Genomic DNA, 22505 nt, shown 5'->3' with positions numbered 1-22505 from the left:
TTATAATCCACACAATAATTCACGTTGCCTGTTGCCGCAGGACTATTTTCCTGCTGTGAGAAACTGGTCAAATTAAGATCCTACATCTGTACTTTTCTACTAGCTGCATACAATAATAGCCTAAATACTGAATCAAATCCGCTGAGCTATTATAATATTGTGAGTGCTACAAGTAGGCCTATGACACGATGTCATATTCCAATTCCAGAATTAGAAAACCCTGTAGACAGTCATACAGTGAATTCCTAACTTAGTTATTGACATTATGGTTGTCAATTCCTTTGGATCCTATCAATATCATCACTGGCCAATTTGATAAGACCATCGCACGCTCTCTCTCTTCTTTCAAACTCCCCACCAGTTCTTTTGGCTGCTGTATTTTACATTCAGCAAGCAAGAGCAAGTGGGAATCTCTCCTCAAATAGGCTAAAAGTAAAGAAAATGCTTGTAAAAAAAGTGTCCAACAAGCTATTGTGGTCTAGCTTTTCCAGGGACTCCAAAATCATAGAGGAATCGCTGTAGCTGAGATGTTTGTAGCAGAGAGGCCAGGTACGGAATCGCGCAAAGAGAACAGTAAAGACAGACATGCTAGAGATGTGTAGCCTAAGTTAAAAGCGTATGAATATTACCCCATCATTAATTTGCTAAATATTAGCCCTAATACTGCAGTGAATATACAGAATAAATGCACACAGTGAAATAATGTTTTTTTAACAGACTATGAAATGACAGGTAGCCTAGCCTACACCGTGTGTTCTCCTCAGGCTCCCCAATTGGCTAATCTTTTTAGGGACAAGAACATGATCGTACATAGGCTATAACAATACGGTGCCATAATTAATTGTATTATTGTTTTCTAGGGAGTGCAGAATTGCTGTAAACTGTAGTGAATATGTCATTTGAATAACCTCTAAAAAGCCCTGATTAGGCCACCCATTGGATCAGTTATGGGTCTTTTCTCGACCGTTTACAACATCCAGAAAGGCACTTTAGCAGGCCAGTAATGGGTGTATTTTGTCAGGATGTATCTGCGAATGAATACGAATGAAAAATATGGCCTTCTCCTACTGAAATGCACTGTTTGTCATTGCTAATCATTCGCCCAAGTTGTCATATAATTGAGGTGGCCACCAATAAGCCTACATTCCCAGTTATTCAGGCAAGTTTATAGGGCGGGGACCTTTAGGCAGTGTGAAGGTGGCGTGGGAGGCAGTGAAAAATATCACCTTTTCCCAACTTTATGCAAACCACCAGCAGCGACTGCTGGGCGATGACCAATCATATCCAGTGGTTCCCAGGACGAATTTGATACTATGCGACCCAAGACTTTCTTCAGCAAAGATGGCTGAAAAAAGTATTAGGATGGAAGCAAATGTAAGTGATTATAACGTCATAACGAATCATGCTAAAATTGTACAGTTGACAGGAATATGCTCGTTAATGTAGAGACAAATGATTATGCATATTTTTTTATCATAAAGTTAATTTACGAAAATCGCGATATAGAAAGCTAGCTGACTGGCTAGCTTTATGGGTGTTGTAACATGAGTATGAAATTGTAATTATATTTGTTTAATGTTTTAGGGACTCCTGAAACAACCAGCAAACCAGGCTGTCGTCTTGTGAAACAGTGGATGTAAAGAATCTAGCTGGCTAAAGCATTTACTGCAGATTGAATGTACAATTTTGTAAGCTTGCCTTGCTGATATTTGCCATGCAATGCAGATATATGAAATAACGTAGCTAGCTAACTATATTCTTGCTTATTGTGCAGTGGATGATAAAAATATCTGTATCCCTATGGATGTGTAGCTAGCTATGTAGCTGATCTGTGTATGGACCCAAATGTTTGGTATACATATTAGTTCAGAACCTAGCTAGCAACCTCAGCTATCATAGCCAGTTGTATCAACTTCAAAACAGTCTGAATGACATTAAAAGCCTATGGATGGAGTAGAATTTAATATAAGTCTGTGCCAAGGATGCAAGTCGTATTAAACATGTAGTTATTACTATGCATGAGATCCCCACATTGTAGCCTGTACATGCAGTATATTCACTGATCATGTGTTCTACCATGGCAAATAAAGGTGCAGTTCATGTATGAATGTTTTTGAGATTATTTTTCAGTCATATCCAATACCAGGAGTATCAAATTCCAGTCTTTGAATGATGCTGTGTCTGCATGTATGTATTACAATTATACACTTCAACAGTGTTGACCAATCTTGGTCCTGGGACATCAATAGTTACACATTGTAACTATGCAATTTACTAGAAACATGGTTTAACTAGTTAAAGGCTGATTTGTAATTCATATATACAGAAATAGAGTTTAAAACAGTACACTACACTTTCGATGCATCATGTAAATACTCAAACCAGTTCACCTCAATACCTAATTTCCTTAATCTGCATTGATCTGATCAACATCAAATCAAATCCAATTTTATTTGTCACATACACAGATGTTAATGGGAGTGTTCCGAAATGCTTGTGCTTCTAGTTCCGACCATGCAGTAATATCTAACAAGTAACCTAACCTAACAATTTCAGGATAGGTGTAGTATTTCATCAAATGAGAGACTTAATTTCAACCAGTAGAGAATGTGAAACGCTTTATTGAAAGAAGTTCATTATCCAAGTGTTATAAATACAAAATACATGCATTATAAATATTATAATTGTAATATTATATTATAAATACAAGTTCAATGTGTACTTCAATGCACATCTGGTGTGCATTATAAAAACAAAGAAAGAAAGAAGGTGGTGAGGGAGGTGTAAAAGACAGGAAGGGAAAGAGGTAAGAACAGAGGAGCAGGGAAGACAGCATATGATTAATGAATCACAGTGCTACCTTAATATTCTCTCAGTTCATCACAATTATATAATAGTGTCTAGTGGTGTCTCCTAACCAGCCTTGGGCTCCCAGTCGGACCGAAGGTTATCTTAAGCGCGGGTGAGGTGGCGATGACGGGACTGGGGGTTGGCATCCTCTCTCACATCAAAACATACCTGCAGACAGACAGGTGGAGACAGAGAGATAGCATGTTTAAGCCTTGTGTTTTTTTAAAAATTTAACACTGTAAGTCATCATAATCATCAGGATGTGAAATGCAAAACTGACCTTGGATCATTAACTCTGGGGCAACGATATCTATCTTTATTTCAATGTAAAGCATCTCTTTAATAATACTTTCTGTTGACCTGACCAAGTGACCACTCACCTCTGATCATGCTGTGCCCTCTATGTAGCCAGTTCAGATGTGGGAGGGATTCATCGATACAGCTGATATAACCTATAGGATTTAGGCAAAAGGGGAGAGAGGGATGAAGTGAAGGAGAGAGGCTGTTATTGAGAAAATAAGGTTGTTAAAGCGACAGTGTTCAATAGGAATCTGTGTGCCTCACCTGGTGTCCACACTAAGTGGCTGCAGAGTACTTTATATTGAAAAACATGCACAGACACATGAGGACAAACAATATAGTATAGTTATAGAAATAATGAAGTGTCTTACTATTCTCCATGGCTGGGCCTCTTGCCTATTCTTTGAAGGTGGAAGGAGCCACACCTGAACCTGCTTACTGCACAATCCATCAATCAGATTGATACATGAATTTGTAGGTGTGGGTTATAGGGTGTCTAATTGTTCTACATTTTGTCAATATGGGTGACCTAAAATAGCCTGTTTTGTTTTTGTACAGACATCACACCCTTACCTAAACAACACCCTCACCTGAGAAGTAGAAAGCAAAGGGAGAGAAACTGGGAATTGAATAACTGCTGTTGACATAGCTAAGTAAATGGAATACTCTTATTGCAATGTGGATGGCTCTTAAAAGAGCCTTTGGTTGTTGCCAGGGAACAGCACCCTCTTTGAAGAAATAGGAGGTGAAGATCTCCCACACACGGATTACCTCTCTTGCTGCGTTGTAGGACCCCATCCTTGAAACATTCTGCAGAGCAGCATACTTCTCCTCTGGCACACAGCGGCGAGCTGCAGATCCCCTCCTGGTCCTCGTGTCCTTCCTCATGAAGTTATGCAGGACATAGGTATCCTTCACACGCCTGAATTCCTCACTGAGGCAGTCCCAGATGGCCCTGGTCACCCAACCTTGCAGTGCCCTACACGCTAACTGTAGGCAAACGTTTTGAAAGAATCTCCAGTTACAAGGTATCTGTAGGAATATGGAAGATAATGTCATTATTAAACTTTTGCATCACCAGGTAATTGTGGATTACTAAAGTATAATGTGCCTTATAACTAATAATGATAACGTAATAATAATTATCATAATGATAGATGCATGTGCACACACGTGCATGTGTAGCATGTGATATTAACAGGATCATATTAAGGATTGCATGATAAATGAATACATACAGTGCCTTGCGAAAGTATTCGGCCCCCTTGAACTTTGCGACCTTTTGCCACATTTCAGGCTTCAAACGTAAAGATATAAAACTGTATTTTTATGTGAAGAATCAACAACAAGTGGGACACAATCATGAAGTGGAACGACATTTATTGGATATTTCAAACTTTTTTAACAAATCAAAAACTGAAAAATTGGGCGTGCAAAATTATTCAGCCCCTTTACTTTCAGTGCAGCAAACTCTCTCCAGAAGTTCAGTGAGGATCTCTGAATGATCCAATGTTGACCTAAATGACTAATGATGATAAATACAATCCACCTGTGTGTAATCAAGTCTCTGTATAAATGCACCTGCACTGTGATAGTCTCAGAGGTCCGTTAAAAGCGCAGAGAGCATCATGAAGAACAAGGAACACACCAGGCAAGTCCGAGATACTGTTGTGAAGAAGTTTAAAGCCGGATTTGGATACAAAAAGATTTCCCAAGCTTTAAACATCCCAAGGAGCACTGTGCAAGCGATAATATTGAAATGGAAGGAGTATCAGACCACTGCAAATCTACCAAGACCTGGCCGTCCCTCTAAACTTTCAGCTCATACAAGGAGAAGACTGATCAGAGATGCAGCCAAGAGGCCCATGATCACTCTGGATGAACTGCAGAGATCTACAGCTGAGGTGGGAGACTCTGTCCATAGGACAACAATCAGTCGTATATTGCACAAATCTGGCATTTATGGAAGAGTGGCAAGAAGAAAGCCATTTCTTAAAGATATCCATAAAAAGTGTCGTTTAAAGTTTGCCACAAGCCACCTGGGAGACACACCAAACATGAAGAAGGTGCTCTGGTCAGATGAAACCAAAATTGAACTTTTTGGCAACAATGCAAAACGTTATGTTTGGCGTAAAAGCAACACAGCTGAACACACCATCCCCACTGTCAAACATGGTGGTGGCAGCAGTGACAGGGAAGATGGTTAAAATTGATGGGAAGATGGATGGAGCCAAATACAGGACCATTCTGGAAGAAAACCTGATGGAGTCTGCAAAAGACCTGAGACTGGGACGGAGATTTGTCTTCCAACAAGACAATGATCCAAAACATAAAGCAAAATCTACAATGGAATGGTTCAAAAATAAACATATCCAGGTGTTAGAATGGCCAAGTCAAAGTCCAGACCTGAATCCAATCGAGAATCTGTGGAAATTACTGAAAACTGCTGTTCACAAATGCTCTCCATCCAACCTCACTGAGCTCGAGCTGTTTTGCAAGGAGGAATGGAAAAAAATTTCAGTCTCTTGATGTGCAAAACTGATAGAAACATACCCCAAGCGACTTACAGCTGTAATCGCAGCAAAAGGTGGCGCTACAAAGTATTAACTTAAGGGGGCTGAATAATTTTGCACGCCCAATTTTTCAGTTTTTGATTTGTTAAAAAAGTTTGAAATATCCAATAAATGTCGTTCCACTTCATGATTGTGTCCCACTTGTTGTTGATTCTTCACAAAAAAATACAGTTTTATATCTTTATGTTTGAAGCCTGAAATGTGGCAAAAGGTTGCAAAGTTCAAGGGGGCCGAATACTTTCGCAAGGCACTGTAAATACCACTTAAAGCTGGATGATGAGTTGATCATTTAAATCAGCTGTGCAGTGCTAAGGCAAAAAAAAGTGTACCCCTTTGAGTCCCCAGGACCAGGACTGAGAGCCACTGCTCTTCATTGGGACCTCTTCATCTGTAGACAGGCTTTTTCATAGCTCTCTTTATCTGCGGACAGAAAACCTCAGACGAAACAGACTTCATTATACTCAAATTACACTGCACTTAATATTATGTTACTATTATCTCCGTCCTCACTTCTAGGGATTGGAACTACACAAAAGTACCTGCCCTATCCAGAATAGCCTACTCTCTCACTTTGACAGTTGGGGCTAGCCAACTAGCTAGCTTATTTAGCAGCTCATTTGAGTTAGCCTGCACTGTAGCTAGTTAGCTAATACTACACCATTTGAAAAAACATTTTCAAAATGTATTTACTTACCTGAATAGGTTCACCCAGCCATGTGAACAATTGGAAACAGGGCAGCAATTATTTTGCAATGCATTATTTCGCAATGCGATTTTTTTCTTATTCTCCTGGACAATTGGCCGGTGCCAATTTTTTCATCAGCTTTTCAAAATAAATATTCGTCCAAAACCCGGATATTACCAGCTAACGGAAACACTGTTCCACACAATCAAATTCATGTTTTCCTAAAATGAGTTGAGCGAACAGGGCTGACATGTTGAGCTCGACCACCTCAGTCAATTATGAAACAATTGTAAATAGACCAAAAAGAGAGAGAAGACCCAAACAACGTCACATGCTCTGAATCATTTAAATATTATTTTAACAGGGTAAATTGTTTGCATAACAGGGTTGGCCTTGAAAAGACTGTCAGATGTAAATGCATCACTAATCACATGAATATACAGTGGGGCAAAAAAGTATTTAGTCAGCCACCAATTGTGCAAGTTCTCCCACTTAAAAAAGATGAGAGAGGCCTGTAATTTTCATCATAGGTACACTTCAACTATGACAGTCAAAATGAGGAAAAAAATCCAGAAAATCACATTGTAGGATTTTTAATGAATTTATTAGCACATTATGGTGGAAAATAAGTATTTGGTCACCCACAAACAAGCAAGATTTCTGGCTCTCACAGACCTGTAACTTCTTCTTTAAGAGGCTCCTCTGTCCTCCACTCGTTACCTGTATTAATGGCACCTGTTTGAACTTGTTATCAGTATAAAAGACACCTGTCCACAACCTCAAACAGTCACACTCCAAACTCCACTATGGCCAAGACCAAAGAGCTGTCAAAGGACACCAGAAACAAAATTGTAGACCTGCACCAGGCTGGGAAGACTGAATCTGCAATAGGTAAGCAGCTTGGTTTGAAGAAATCAACCGTGGGAGCAATTATTAGGAAATGGAAGACATACAAGACCACTGATAATCTCCCTCGATCTGGGGCTCCACGCAAGATCTCACCCCGTGGGCTCAAAATGATCACAAGAACAGTAAGCAAAAATCCCAGAACCACACGGGGGGACCTAGTGAATGACCTGCAGAGAGCTGGGACCAAAGTAACAAAGCCTACCATCAGTAACACACTACGCCGCCAGGGACTCAAATCCTGCAGTGCCAGACGTGTCCCCCGCTTAAGCCAGTACATGTCCAGGCCCGTCTGAAGTTTGCTAGAGAGCATGTGGATGATCCAGAAGAAGATTGGGAGAATGTCATATGGTCAGATGAAACCAAAATAGAACTTTTTGTTAAAAACTCAACTTGTTGTGTTTGGAGGACAAAGTATGCTGAGTTGGATCCAAAGAACACCATACCTACTGTGAAGCATGGGGGTGGAAACATCATGCTTTGGGGCTGTTTTTCTGCAAAGGGACCAGGACGACTGATCCGTGTAAAGGAAAGAATGAATGGGGCCATGTATCGTGAGATTTTGAGTGAAAACCTCCTTCCATCAGCAAGGGCATTGAAGATGAAACGTGGCTGGGTCTTTCAGCATGACAATGATCCCAAACACACCGCCCGGCAACGAAAGAGTGGCTTCGTAAGAAGCATTTCAAGGTCCTGGAGTGGCCTAGCCAGTCTCCAGATCTCAACCCCATAGAAAATCTTTGAAGGGAGTTGAAAGTCCGTGTTGCCCAGCAACAGCCCCAAAACATCACTGCTCTAGAGGAGATCTGCATGGAGGAATGGGCCAAAATACCAGAAACAGTGTGTGAAAACCTTGTGAAGACTTACAGAAAATATTTGTCCTCTGTCATTGCCAACAAAGGATATATAACAAAGTATTGAGATAAACTTTTGTTATTGACTAAATACTTATTTTCCACCATAAATTGCAAATAAATTAATTAAAAATCCTACAATGTGATTTTTTGCATTTTTTTTCTCATTTTGTCTGTCATAGTTGAAGTGTACCTATGATGAAAATTACAGGCCTCTCTCATCTTTTTAAGTGGGTTGAACTTGCACAATTGGTGGCTGACTAAATACTTGTTTGCACCACTGTACGTATTTTGGGGGGATTAAGAGGATTGAAATATTTTGACACTTTAGCAAACCTTAAAAATTTGATTTATTACAATTGACCCAATGTCATCCGGGTTAGGGGAGGGTGTAGCCGACTGGGATGTTCTTGTCCCATCTCGCTCTAGCGACTCTTGTGGCGGACCGGGCGCATGCATTCTGACACGTCTCCAGTTGTACGGTGTTTCCTCTGACACATTGGTGTGGCTCGCTTCCGGGTTAAGCAAGCAGTGTGTCAAGAAGCAGTGCAGCTTGGCAGGGTCGTGTTTCAGAGGACGCATGGCTCTCGACCTTAGCCTCTCCCGAGTCCATACGGGAGTTGCAGCGATGGAACAAGACTGTAACTACCAATTGTATATCACAAAATTGGAGAGAAAAATGGGTAATATATTAAAGTGCACTTCATTTAATATAAAATGCAATATTGGTGCATCATTTCTACTTTTTAAGAGATCAAAGGAAAGCAAAAGGCATCCATTTCGTTCAACGACCCATTAGGTTTTCATCAATAGGGATTAAAATCAATTAGGTAATCTTGTTGGTTTATCCAATCCAGTGTCTGTACAGTGATTATAATAACACAATGCATTTGATTATTAATGACATCCAGTAAATAGAGATAATTCCTGTCACTAAGCACTGCTAGGTAACACTGCAGTCAATGTAAAGTCATTTCAAAATCCTAAATTAGAATCACTCTTTTAACTCCAAATTAACAAACTAAGGGGAGGATGTGTCCATCTCCAAATCTGCCTGCCAGGAATGGCAGTCGTTAACCCTCAGTATTTCCTTACATGCCATGTCTGCTAAGCCTGCTGCCTGCAGCACGTGGAACTTGGTGGTTAAGCCATTTGGGACTCTGCACAGATTTCATTTTAAGAGAGTGTACTTGGATAAGGCACGGGAGGAAACACAGACATATTAAAAGAAAGTGGAGGGATAGAGAGTGCTTTCTGTGGAAGGTTTGAAATATGCTACAGCATATATTTTATTTCCTCTATCTAAGCTGAACGCTTCATCAAAGTCATCAAGCTTCGTCAAGTTTCATCAAACTCATTATTGTGAGGTGAATATGCAGTTGAAAGGATACCCTGTGGTCACGTTAGTAGCTTAGTGAGTTGGTTGTTGGGGGGATGACTTCCAGCCAAAGATATGCTAGACTTCACTGTATGTGGAAAAGTTAAGATAACTGAACAGAACAAGCCAAATGGGTGAATCTGGATGATATACAGTCAGTTCCAGAATTATTGGCACCCTTGATAAAGATGAGCAAAAAAGACAGTATAAAATAAATAAGAGAAATACATTGCTATATTGTATGGTAATTTTTTATTTTTTTATTACAATCATTTTATTTGAATATTATTATTTTGTCTCTCTCAGTATATCCCGAGAGAGCCATGTTTCCGTGAAACAGAGTATGTTACAATCCCTGATGTCTCTCTGGAAGGAAATCCTCGCCCTGAGCTCGTCAACTTTATTATCCCGAGACTGAACATTAGCGAGACTAAATGTCCACTCCACTTATTTTCTGCCGGCAGTGTTTTGGAATAGCCTCTGGAATTAGTTCAACTGCCGTGTGGGGTAAGAACAAAGGATCCGATTTGGGGAAAGTCGTATTCCTGATCGTAATGCTGGTAAAGATTGTGAATTACCGCTGCTCTGATATCCAAAAGTTTTTCCCGACTGTATGTAATAAAACAAATAATTTCTTGGCCTAATAATGTAAGAAATAACACATAAAAAACAAAATACTGCAAAGTGTCCCTAAGAGTTAAAAGCACGGCAGCCCTATTCGTCGGCGCCATTTACATTTAGGTCCGGTCTAATTCTCTTTTTACATTCGTTTTTTAGCAGACACTCTTATCCAGAGTGATTTACAGTTAGTGCATTCATCTTATGATAATGAGGTGGGACAACTACATATCACATAAGCTAGTTCCACCATTGGGGTGCTAGGACAGAGAAGAGCTTCTTTCTGCAAGCTGTTCAATTGCCAGTGCAAAGAGAAAGGGAGAGAAGGGATATCCCTGTCTTGTCTTTCTGCAACAACAGCCATTATTGATGAATCTATATCATGTTTTTTTTTGCGTATTGTATTAAACTGAAACATGTTCTTATATTTGTTTGTATGTGTTTATTTTAATAAACCCTGTTTGATTGATATGTATCAAGTCTGGTAAGACTTTTTCCAATTAATTGCTTATAAGCTTTGTTATTCTTTTATTGTCACAATTTATGAAACATATGGGTCTATAATCAGCAGTGCACTACATATTTTTATGATTTTATAACTGAAATAACTGTTTGATGCATGGAATTAGGAAGTACTGAATTGAGTGACATGTGTTGTCCTTTGTGTGAATAGGGGCGCTAAATGTTGAATATAATTCTTTGGTAAATCCATCCATTCCTGGTGCTTTTCTCTGTGCAAAATGTTTAACGGTATCTAATAGTTATTTTCGGGTGATTTCTGCAGCATTGAAGGTCCCAAAGAACACAGTGGCCTCCATCATTCTTAAATGGAAGAAGTTTGGAACCACCAAGACTCGTCCTGGAGCTGGCCGCCTGGCAAAACTGACCAATCGGGGGAGAAGGGCCTTTGTCAGGGAGGTGGCCAAGAAGCAGATGGCCACTCTGACAGAGCTCTAAAGTTCCTCTGTTGAAATGGGAGAACATTCCAAAAGGGCAATCATCTCTGCAGCACTCCACCAATCAGGCCTCTATGGTAGAGTGGCCAGGCGGAAGCCACTCCTAAGTAAAATGCATATGACAGCCCACTTGGAGTTTTCCAAAAGTCACCTAAAGACTCATGAGAAAACAAGATTCTCTGGTCTGATAAAACCAAGATTGAACTCTTTGGCCTGAATGCCAAGCATCACATCTGGAGGAAACCTGCGGTGAAGCATGGTGGTGGCAGCATCATGCTGTGGGGATGTTTTTCAACGGAAGGTACTGGGAGACTAGTCAGGATTGATGCAAAGATGAACGGAGCAAAGTACAGAGAGATCCTTCATGAAAACCTCCCCCAGAGCGCTCAGGACCTTAGACTGGGGCTAAGGTTCACCTTTCAACAGGAAAATGACCTTAAGCACACAGCAAATACAATGCAGGAGAGGCTTCGGGACAAGTCTCTGAATGTCCTTGAGTTGCCCAGCCAGAGCACGGACTGGAATCCAATTGAACATCTCTGCAGAGACCTGAAAAAGCTGCCAAAGGTGCTTCAAACAAAGTACTGAGTAAAGGTTTAGAATACTTATATACAGTTGAAGTCGGAAGTTTACATACACCTTAGCCAAATACATTTAAACTCAGTTTTTCACAATTCTTGACATTTAATCCTAGTAAAAATCCCTGTCTTAGGTCAGTTAGGATCAACACGTTACTTTAAGAATGTGAATTGTCAGAATAATAGTAGAGAGAATGATTTATTTCAGGGTCGGAAGTTTGCATACATTCAATTAGTATTTGGTAGCATTGCCTTTAAATAGCTTAACTTGGGTCAAATGTTTCGGATAGCCTTCCACAAGCTTCCCACATTAAGTTGGGGGAATTTTGGCCCATTCCTCCTGACAGAGCTGGTGTAACTGAGTCAGGTTTGTTGGCCTCCTTGCTCACACACGCTTTTTCAGTTCTGCCCACAAATTTTCCAGAGGATTGAGGTCAGGGCTTTGTGATGGCCACTCCAATACTTTGACTTTGTTGTCCTTAAGCCATTTTTCCAGAACTTTGGAAGTATGCTTGGGGTCGTTGTCCATTTGGAAGACCCATTTGCTGCCAAGCTTTAACTGATGTCTTGAGATGTTGCTTCAATATATCCACATATTTCTCCTCCCTCGTGATACCATCTATTTTGTGAAGTGCACCATTCCCTCCTGCAGCAAAGCACCCCCACAACATGTTGCTGCCACCCCTATGCTTCACGGTTGGGATGGTGTTCTTCGACTTGCAAGCATCCCCCTTTTTCCTCCAAACATAACAATGGTCATTATGGCCAAACAGTTATATATTTGTTTCATCAGACCAGAGGACATTTCTCCAAAAAGTACGGTCTTTGTCCCCATGTGCAGTTGCAAACTGTAGTCTGGCTTTTTTATGGAGGTTTTGGAGCAGTGGCTTCTTCCTTGCTGAGCGGCCTTTCAGTTTATGTCAATATAGGACTTGTTTTACTGTGGATATACAGTATATGTGATATTTCAGTTGTTTTTTAAATATAAATTAGCAAACATTTCTAAAAACATGTTTTTGCTTTGTCATTATGGGGTATTGTGTGTAGATTAATGAGGGAACAAAACAATTTAATACATTTTAGTATAAGGCTGTAACATAACAAAATGTGGAAAAAGTCAAGGGGTCTGAATACTTTCCGAAGGCACTGTAGAAACTGGTTTAGCGTGTGTTCATTCTGTGAGAGTTGCGAGATATTTAGCAGGTTTATTTGCCATTAAGTAGTATGCTTTATTTGAGTTTAAGGCTAGGCAGAATACTGCCCCCTTTAGAGGAATTGCGTGCCCATAGTAAACTGAAAAAGAATATGTCAAAAATTGCTAATATATGCATATAATAATTATTATTGGATAGAAAACACTCTAAAGATTCTAAAACCGTTGGAATTATGTCTGTAAGTATAGCGGAACTCACAGGGCAGGCATTCTTCCAAACTAGTTTTGTGGTCATGAAAGTTGGGGCAACTTTGACGTGATCGCCCCCACCCTTCCCAACCAGCTATGGATCTGGGGACACTTTCTATGTCTTCCACTAGATGTCCTCATTCAGTAGAGCGTTTAATCGTTCAAATCCCGCGAGAATCGGCCCTATGGGAGTGAATTGAGTGAGTGCCGCGAGAAAATACCTGTGCGTTAGGGCGGAAATTGGTCCCAGCCATTCCTTTGTTCCAGTACTCCGGAGGAGAACTAACAACGACCGGTTGAATTGAAAATTGTTTTGTATGTTTAGAACATCCTAAAGCTTGATTCTGCACTTAGTTTGACCTGTTTAGTCGACATATAATATGTAATTTTGAAGTTTTGATGCGCAACTTTTCCGGACCAGAGGACATTTTGGGTGCATTTCAGCTGATATTGTTAGCAGATGCTAATACAAAGACACAAGACTTGAAACCAAACAATGTTTTGGGTAAGTATGAACCCTTCCAGTACATTCTGAACGAAGACCATCAAAGGTAAGGGAATATTTATGCTGAAATTGTATGTTTCTGTTGACTCCAACATAGCGGAGAAATATTGCTTATATCTGAGCGCCGTCTCAGAATATTGAATAGTGAGCGATTTCTGTAACGTTAAAAAGAAATGTAACAAAGCGATTGCATTAAGAAGCAGTGTATCTTTCTAACTATATGTAGAACATGTATATTTAGTCAAAGTTTATGATGTCTATTTACGTTATCTTGCGGCGCTACCTATATTTTCTGCGGACATTTTTGAGTATTTTCTGAACATGAATTCAATGTAAATGGACATTTATGGATATAAATGGCATATTATTGAAAAGAAAAATGTACTGTGTAACATGTCCTATTACTGTCATCTGATGAAGATTTTCAAAAGGTTAGTGAATGATTTATTTTTTAATCCTGCTTTTATAATTTTATATTTTCTGGGACAAAATGGCTGCCTCTTGTCTTCGTTTCGGTGGTGGTCTAATATAAATATGTGGTGTGTTTTCGCCGTAAAACATTTAAAAAATCTGACATGCTGGGTAGATGAACAAGGTGTTTATCTTTCATTTGAGGTATTGGACTTGTTAATGTGTGGAGGTTAAATATTTCTAAGAATATTTTTGCGTTCCATGCGCCACGTTCCAGCTGAACGTGGGAGGGGTCGTTCCCAAAAGGGAACCCTAACCCGTCATCAGGTTTTAACCTGTAGTTGTTGTCTCTCTTCAAAAGGAAAACAATGTATTGCTATTCAATTCTTCTTCCCCTTGTAAAGATTTTGAATGGGCTTTTTCTAAGGTAGTGATTTATATTTATTAATTTGAATTTATAATTCAGATTTAACTTTTGCAGAGTATGAGATTATCATTCTCCAATTGTACGCCTTAAAGATATCCCAAATTATATATGGGGTCGGCTTTTCTCTGTCCTCTATGTCTACAGTCATGGCCAAAAGTTTTGAGAATGACACAAATATTAATTTTCACAAAGTATGCTGCTTCAGTGTCTTTAGATATTTTTTGTCAGATGTTACTATGGAATACTGAAGTATAATTACAAGCATTTCATAAGTTTCAAAGGCTTTTATTGACAATTACATGAAGTTGATGCAAAGAGTTGATGCAAAGAACTCTGCAATCCACCCTGGCATGCTGTCAATTAACTTCTAGGCCACATCCTGACTGATGGCAGCCCATTCTTGCATAATCAATGCTTGGAGTTTGTCAGAATTTGTGGGGTTTTGTTTGTCCACCCGCCTCTTGAGGGTTGACCACACATTTTCAATGGGATTAAGGTCTGGGGAGTTTCCTGGCCATGGATCAAAAATATCAATGTTTTGTTTCCCGAGCCACTTAGTTATCACTTTTGCCTTATGGCAAGGTGCTCCATCATGCTAGAAAAGGCATTGTTCGTCACCAAACTGTTCCTGGATGGTTGGGAGAAGTTGCTCTCGGAGGATGTGTTGGTACCATTCTTTATTTATGGCTGTGTTCTTAGGCAAAATTGTGAGTGAGCCCACTCCCTTGGCTGAGAAGCAACCCCATGGTCTCAGGATGCTTTACTGTTGGCATGACACAGGACTGATGATAGAACTCACCTTGTCTTCTCCGGACAAGCTTTTTTCCTGATGCCCCAAACAATCGGAAAGGGAATTCATCAGAGAAAATGACTTTGCCCCAGTCCTCAGCAGTCCAATCCCTGTACCTTTTGCAGAATGTCAGTCTATCCCTGATGTTTTTCCTGGAGAGAAGTGGCTTCTTTGCTGCCCTTCTTGACACCAGGCCATCCTTCAAAAGTCTTCGCCTCACTGTGCGTGCAGATGCACTCACACCTGCCTGCTGCCATTCCTGAGCTGGTGGTGCCCCGATCCCACAGCTGAATCAACTTTAGGAGAAGGTCCTGGCGCTTGCTGGACTTTCTTGGTCGCCCTGAAGCCTTCTTCACAACAATTGAACTGCTCTCCTTGAAGTTCTTGATGATCTGATAAATGGTTGATTTAGGTGCAATCTTACGTGCAGCAATAGCCTTGCCTGTGAAGCCCTTTTTGTGCAAAGCAATGATGACAACACGTTTTTCCTTGCAGGAAACCCTGATTGACAGAGGAAGAACAATGATTCCATGCACCACCCTCCTTTTGAAGCTTCCAGTCTGTTATTCGAACTCAATCAGCATGACAGAGTGATCTCCAGCCTTGTCCTCGCCAACACTCACACCTGCGTTAACAAGAAAATCTCTGACATGATGTCAGCTGGTCCTTTTGTGGCAGGGCTGATATACAGTGGAAATGTTTTTTGGGGATTCAGTTCATTTGCATGGCAAAAAGGGACTTAGCAATTAATTGCAATTCATCTGATCACTCTTCATAACATTCTGGAGTATAAGCAAATTGCCATCATACAAACTTAGGCAGCAGACTTTGTGAAAATGAATATTCTCAAAACCTTTGGCCACGGCTGTACATTTGTAATGGTAAAGGTTTTTATTTAATACATTTTAGGCCCAGAAGATGTGCTCTGTTCATTCTGTAAATTCTGTCGCTACGTCAATTTTCAGTTGGTGTGATTAAGCATGATACCTGAGAATGATCCGGTATCACTATATCATGCATTATTTTGTGCATTTTTGGAAATAAAAATGTAGTCAATTCTTGAATAGGTTTTCTGACTTTGAGAATAAAAAGGAATAATCTTTTCTAGTTAGGAATAGTAATCTCCAGGTGTCCTGTAAATTATTTGTTGAGATTATATTTTTCAGCCTCTTTTGAGGGTCCCTAAATGTGCCTCTTTTATTACAACGTCTCTCAATCTTATCAAATGTATGATTTAGGTCACCTGCTGAAAATAATAGTTCCTGTCTGGATTTGATCTAATATAGCTAAAATTCTATCTAAAATCACCAGATTTGCCCCTGGTGGGATATACAATAAAATAAATGTTTATTTCTCACCATGTAAGGTACAATTCAACATTAGAAAATGGCCTTCTACTTGGATAGAAGGGAAAATTGTGTATTCTTATTGATCAGGATCCATACGCCTCTGCTGTTAATACAATAGGTGGCAACATAGGCCTCTCCAACTCTGCTCCTCTTTAAATATTCAATTTCAATTTTTTTTGTTGCAAGAACACCACATCTGCTAACAATCTCTTTAAGTGTTCGAGAACCATATGCTGTGCCTTCAGAATGTTGACTTTGGGAAAATAGTTCCACAGTTTAAAGATTATCATGCAAGTGTATTTAGAAATCTTTTGTTTCACACAGATCTTAAAGGTGACCTGGTGATGGTATTTAGCGTTCTTCTGTTTAACGCCGATTCGATAGCATCACTCCAGATCCTCCGGTGATACAGCCACACAAGCTCTTCCGATATCAGCTTGATCACGTAGCTGGAAATGTCACATTTTTCATAATCTTCCACTAGGGACAATATACCAGACGAGCTAAATCACTTCTATGCTCGCTTTGAGGCAAGCAACACTGAGGCATGCATGAGCTGTTCCGGATGACTGTGTGATCACGCTCTCCGTAGCCAACGTGAGTAAGACCTATAAACAGGTCAACATTCACAAGGCTGCGGGGCCAGACGGATTACCAGAACGTATGCTCCGGGCATGTGCTGACCAACTGGCAGGTGTCTTCACTGACATTTTCAACATGTCCCTGATTGAGTCCGTAATACCAACATGTTTCAATCAGACCACCATAGTCCCTGTGCCCAAGAACACGAAGGCAACCTGCCTAAATAACTACAGACCCGTAGCACTCACGTCTGTAGCCATGAAGTGCTTTGAAAGGCTGGTCATGGCTCACATCAACACCATAATGCCAGAAACCCTAGACCCACTCCAATTTGCATACCGACCAAACAGATGATGCAATCTCTATTGCACTCCACACGGCCCTTTCCCACCTGGACAAAAGGAACACCTTTGTGAGAATGCTATTCATTGACTACAGCTCAGCGTTCAACACCATAGTGCCCTCAAAGCTCATCACTAAGCTAAGGATCCTGGGACTAAACACCTCCCTCTGCAACTAGATCCTGGACTTCCTGACGGGCCACCCCCAGGTGGTGAGGGTAGGTAACAACACATCTGCCATGCTGATCCTCAGGGGTGTGTGCTCAGTCCCCTCCTGTACTCTCTGTTCACTCATGACTGCACGGCCATGGCACGACTCCAACACCATCATTAAGTTTGCAGACGACACAACAGTGGTAGGCCTGATCACTGACAACGATGAGACAGCCTACAGGGAGGAGGTCAGAGACCTAACATTGTGGTGCAAGGACAACAACCTCTCCCTCAACGTGATCAAGACAAAGGAGATGATTGTGGACTACAGGAAAAGGAGGACCGACCACGCCCCCATTCTCATCAACGGGGCTGTAATGGAGCAGGTTGAGAGCTTCAAATTCCTTACCGTCACCAACTAACATGGTCTAAACACACCAAGACAGTCGTGAAGAGAGCACGACAAAACCTATTCCCCCTCAGGAGACTGAAAAGATTTGGCGTGTGTCCTAAGATCCTTAAAAGGTTTTACAGCTGCACCATCGAGAGCATCCTGACAGGTTGCATCACTGCCTGGTATGGCAACTGCTTGGCCTCCAACCGCAAGGCACTACAAAGGGTAGTGCATCACTGGGGCCAAGCTGCCTGCCATCTAGGACCTCTATACCAGGCGGTGTCAGAGGAAGGCCCTAAAAATTGTCAAAGACTCCAGCCACCTTAAACTTAAACTGTTCTCTCTACTATCGCATGGCAAGCGGTACCGGAGCGCCAAGTCAAGGTCCAAGAGGCTTCTAAACAGCTTCTAACCTCAATTCATAAGACTACTGAACAGCTAATCAAATGGCTACCCAATGAAAGGGCTACCCCCCCCACCACACTTTATTAACTCTACCTAATGTGCCCCCGCACATTGACTCTATACCGATACCCCCTGTATATAGCCCCATTATTGTTATTTACTCCTGCTCTTTAATTATTTGTTATTCTTATCTCTTACTTTTTTTTTTAGGTATTTTCTTAAAACTGCATTGTTGATTTAGGGCTTGTAAGTAAGCATTTCACTGTAAGGTCTGTTACACCTGTTGTATTCGGCGCATGTGACAAATAAAATTAGATTTGATGGCCATGGCAAAATCTTGATTTTGTGTTCAGTTAACAATTTCTTTGTCGATTTTGATCTGTGCTTGGGTTAATTGTCTTGCTGGAAGATCCACTTGCGGCCAAGTGTCAGCCTTCTGGCAGAGGCAACCAGGTTTTTGGCTAAAATGTCCTGGTGCTTGGTAAAGTTCATGATGCCGCTGACCTTAACCCTGGCCCCATGATCAGTGGAAGCAGAATAGCCCCAAAACATAAAATATCCACCACCATATTTTATAGTAGGTATCAGGTACTTTTCTGCATATACTTCCATTTTTCTATGCCAAATCCACAACAGGTATGCAGAGCTCATTTTCATGTCATCTGTCCATAGTACGTCCTGGAGTTTGATAAATGGCACTTGGATTGAAACCAGTGTTTTGGTCAAATGACCAGAAAATAGAGCTCTTTGGCCACGCACACCAGTGGTGGGTTTGGCGTCGAAAAACAGAAGCATATGCATACTTTCTCAAACACTAAATATACAAATATGTATTTTACAGTTATAAGGAAGGTGAAATGTAAGTAAGTCGTTTTATAAATTGATTTAGAAAAAATCTAAGTCGTTTCAAGCCAAATTCATTCAGTTTTGTTGAGTAGGAAATATATCATATCATGTATTCTATATTTGTATATTTTTTTTTATCATATTTGTCATGTGCACTTGAGCTTGTGTCCTCAAAAGTGATTTCACCTCAGTAATGTATAATTTATTTTACCAGAAAGTAACATTTTTTGAAAGGTGAGATTTAGCCTTTTTTTGCAGCATGTAGCATTACTAGCTATTGTTTATGGCCCTCTCATGATAAATAATTTATTTCTGGGATGATTTAGATTACATTTTCAATTACATTTAGTTACATTTGTCACGACCTCCGCTGAAGTTGGTTACTCTCTTTGTTCGGGCGGCGTTCGGCGGTCGACGTCACCGGCTTTCTAGTCACCACCGATCCATGATTCATTTTCGTTTTGTTTTGTCTTCATTATACACACCTGGTTTCCATTCCATAATCAATGTTCCTTATTTAACCCTCTGGCTTCCCTTTCTGTTTTGGGCGTGATGTTCGTTGTCATGTGGGTTTGATATTTTGTGCTCTCGATATTTGTGTTTTTCCTTGTTGGAACATTGCTTATTTTTGAGCAAATTCTCTGATTATTACTCATACCTGTGTCCTGCTCCTGACTACGCCTTATCCATTCAGCTAATCATTGACAACATTTAAGAGGTTTTAAACCAAATCTATTTCTCTGATCAATTGCATAAGTATAAAATAATATATTATAATTTTTGGGGAGTATACCTCAGTATTTCTTATTTGTTTTATACAGGCTTTTTCTTCTCCTTTATCAAGGGTGCCAACATTTTGGAACCTGACTGTAAAAAAAAAAAACAGCACAGAAGGCTCAGAACATCTGTGATTCCCCTCAGCCAATTTGGGAAAAAAAAAGAGTCCTTTTCACTAGATCTGAACTAAATATTATTCAGTCGATGACCATAGGTGAAGTACTGCAGGCATTGAACATGCACCAACGCCTGAGTCTACCTATATTTAGGGGTTGAGTTCTCTCTTTTCTCTTTTTTTCAGATAGACTTCACCAGACGCCTCCACACCTCCAGCAATGATGGCTGTTCTCCGCTCTGGAGGAAGTGTGTTCATCATGCTCCTCATTAGCAGGTAATAAAGATAAGTTACAGTAGAATAGTTACAGTGACTGCCTAGGACCTGTGGTTACTATGTACAGATGCTGAATATACAGTCAGATGACAGTATGAGACATTGTTAAAAATGTTTTCAGACAATGGTAAAATTAGGTGTTGCTGAGTCCGGTGTAAAGGATTTTCGGTAACACTTTACTTGACACCCAGCGTCATAACCATGTCATAACCGCTGACATAATTTGTCATACCCTGTTATAAAATGGTCATTACACTATCATGACACATATTTACATCTGTTTTGACATTTTATGGCTGAGTGTAAAATCCCACAAAAGCCACTGCGGTAGTTATTTCATGGCTGGTTATGACACCTGCATAAGAGTGTGGAAACCCACAAAACCTACCACACAAGTCAAAACATTCCATTACTGTTGATACATAGGCTACGGTGTATGTTTATGTTAAAAATACAGTGGGGCAAAAAAGTATTTTGACAGCAACCAATTGTGCCAGTTCTCCCACTTAAAAAGATGAGAGTGGCCTGTAATTTTCATCATGGGTACACTTCAACTATGACAGACAAAATAAGAAAAACAAATCCAGAAAATCACATTGTAGGATTTTTAATGAATTTATTTGCAAATTATGATGGAAAATAAGTATTTGGTCACCTACAAACAGCAAGATTTCTGGCTCTCACAGACCTGTAAATTCTTCTTTAAGAGGCTCCTCTGTCATCCATTTGTTACCTGTATTAATGGCACCTGTTTGAACTTGTTATCAGTATAAAAGATACCTGTCCACAACCTCAAACAGTCACACTCCAAACTCCACTATGGCCAAGACCAAAGAGCTGTCAAAGGACACCAGAAACAAAATTGTAGACCTGCATCAGGCTGGGAAGACTGAATTTGCAATAGGTAAGCAGCTTGGTTTGAAGAAATCAACTGTGGGAGCAATTATTAGGAAATGAAAGACATACAAGACCACTGATAATCTCTCTCGATCTGGGGCTCCACGCAAGATCTCACCCCGTGGGCTCAAAATTATCACAAGAACGGTGAGCAAAAATCCCAGAACCACACGGGGGGGACCTAGTGATTGACCTGCAGAGAGCTGGGACCAAAGTAACAAAGCCTACAATCAGTAACACACTACTCCGCCAGTGACTCAAATCCTGCAGTCCCCCTGCTTAAGCCAGTACATTTCCAGGCCCGTCTGAAGTTTGCTGGAGAGCATTTGGATGATCCAGAAGAAGATTGGGAGAATGTCATATGGTCAGATGAACTCGTCGTGTTTGGAGGACAAAGAATCCTGAGTTGCATCCAAAACAGACAATAATTTGTGTGTTATTAGTTAAGCACTATGTTTGTCTATTGTTGTGACCTAGATGATCAGATTTTATGACCAATTTATGCAGAATTCCATGTAATTCCAAAGGGTTCACATACTTTTTCTTGCCACTGTATATACTGTATTCTATTCTATGGTATCTTAGTCACTTAATAATGTTTCTACTGTATGTCACAACAGGTGTAAATATGAGTAATGACTGTGTTCTGATCATATTATGACAGGTGATGTCAGCTTTTATGACATTATGAAAAGGGTTATAACCAGTGTTACCGTATTTTCTGTGTGTATGTGTGTTTGTATGTGTGAGCGTGACCAAGCGCATGGGTGAGAGAGAGCGAGAGAGATAAATCAATTCTCCATTGGTTGTTTTGTTGAGGCACATCAATACTCAATAACGACTCCCCATGCATTGGAATTCTCTACAGAAGTTTTGAAATTCAAATCGACACTGCCACGGTGCTGCTGTGTGGCACCAGTGATGCAGCAATCAGCACCACATGCACCAAGCACTGTGCCCTTCAGGAGTCACGCAGAGATAATGATGGGATGTTGTGGTGCATATTTGACCCTTACCGTGACAGGAACTCATCCTCTTCTTGCCAGAAGAATTTTCTTTGCAGGCATAATATTCTCCGTGCACAACTTAGATAAGTCCAACCCCCCGGGTACCACCTTGTTCTGCCATAAAAAGTTG

General features: G+C 40.4%; 1 protein-coding gene across 1 annotated transcript in view; it reads left to right on the top strand.

Annotated features, from left to right (window-relative positions):
• The window catches only part of LOC110503081 (gamma-aminobutyric acid receptor subunit pi-like), a 95783-nt gene that overhangs the window by 7761 nt on the left and 65517 nt on the right, over positions 1-22505 (top strand). The window contains exon 2 of the mRNA XM_036960549.1: positions 20382-20471. Coding sequence (XP_036816444.1) covers positions 20416-20471 — 56 coding nt within the window. The 5' untranslated portion in view covers positions 20382-20415. The remainder of the gene's footprint in view (positions 1-20381; positions 20472-22505) is intronic.

This window comes from Oncorhynchus mykiss, chromosome 23 (genome assembly GCF_013265735.2).
Source record: "Oncorhynchus mykiss isolate Arlee chromosome 23, USDA_OmykA_1.1, whole genome shotgun sequence".
NCBI lineage: Eukaryota > Metazoa > Chordata > Actinopteri > Salmoniformes > Salmonidae > Oncorhynchus > Oncorhynchus mykiss.
The sequence above is the reverse complement of the archived record's forward strand: the minus strand, read 5'-3'. Positions and strand labels throughout refer to the sequence as shown.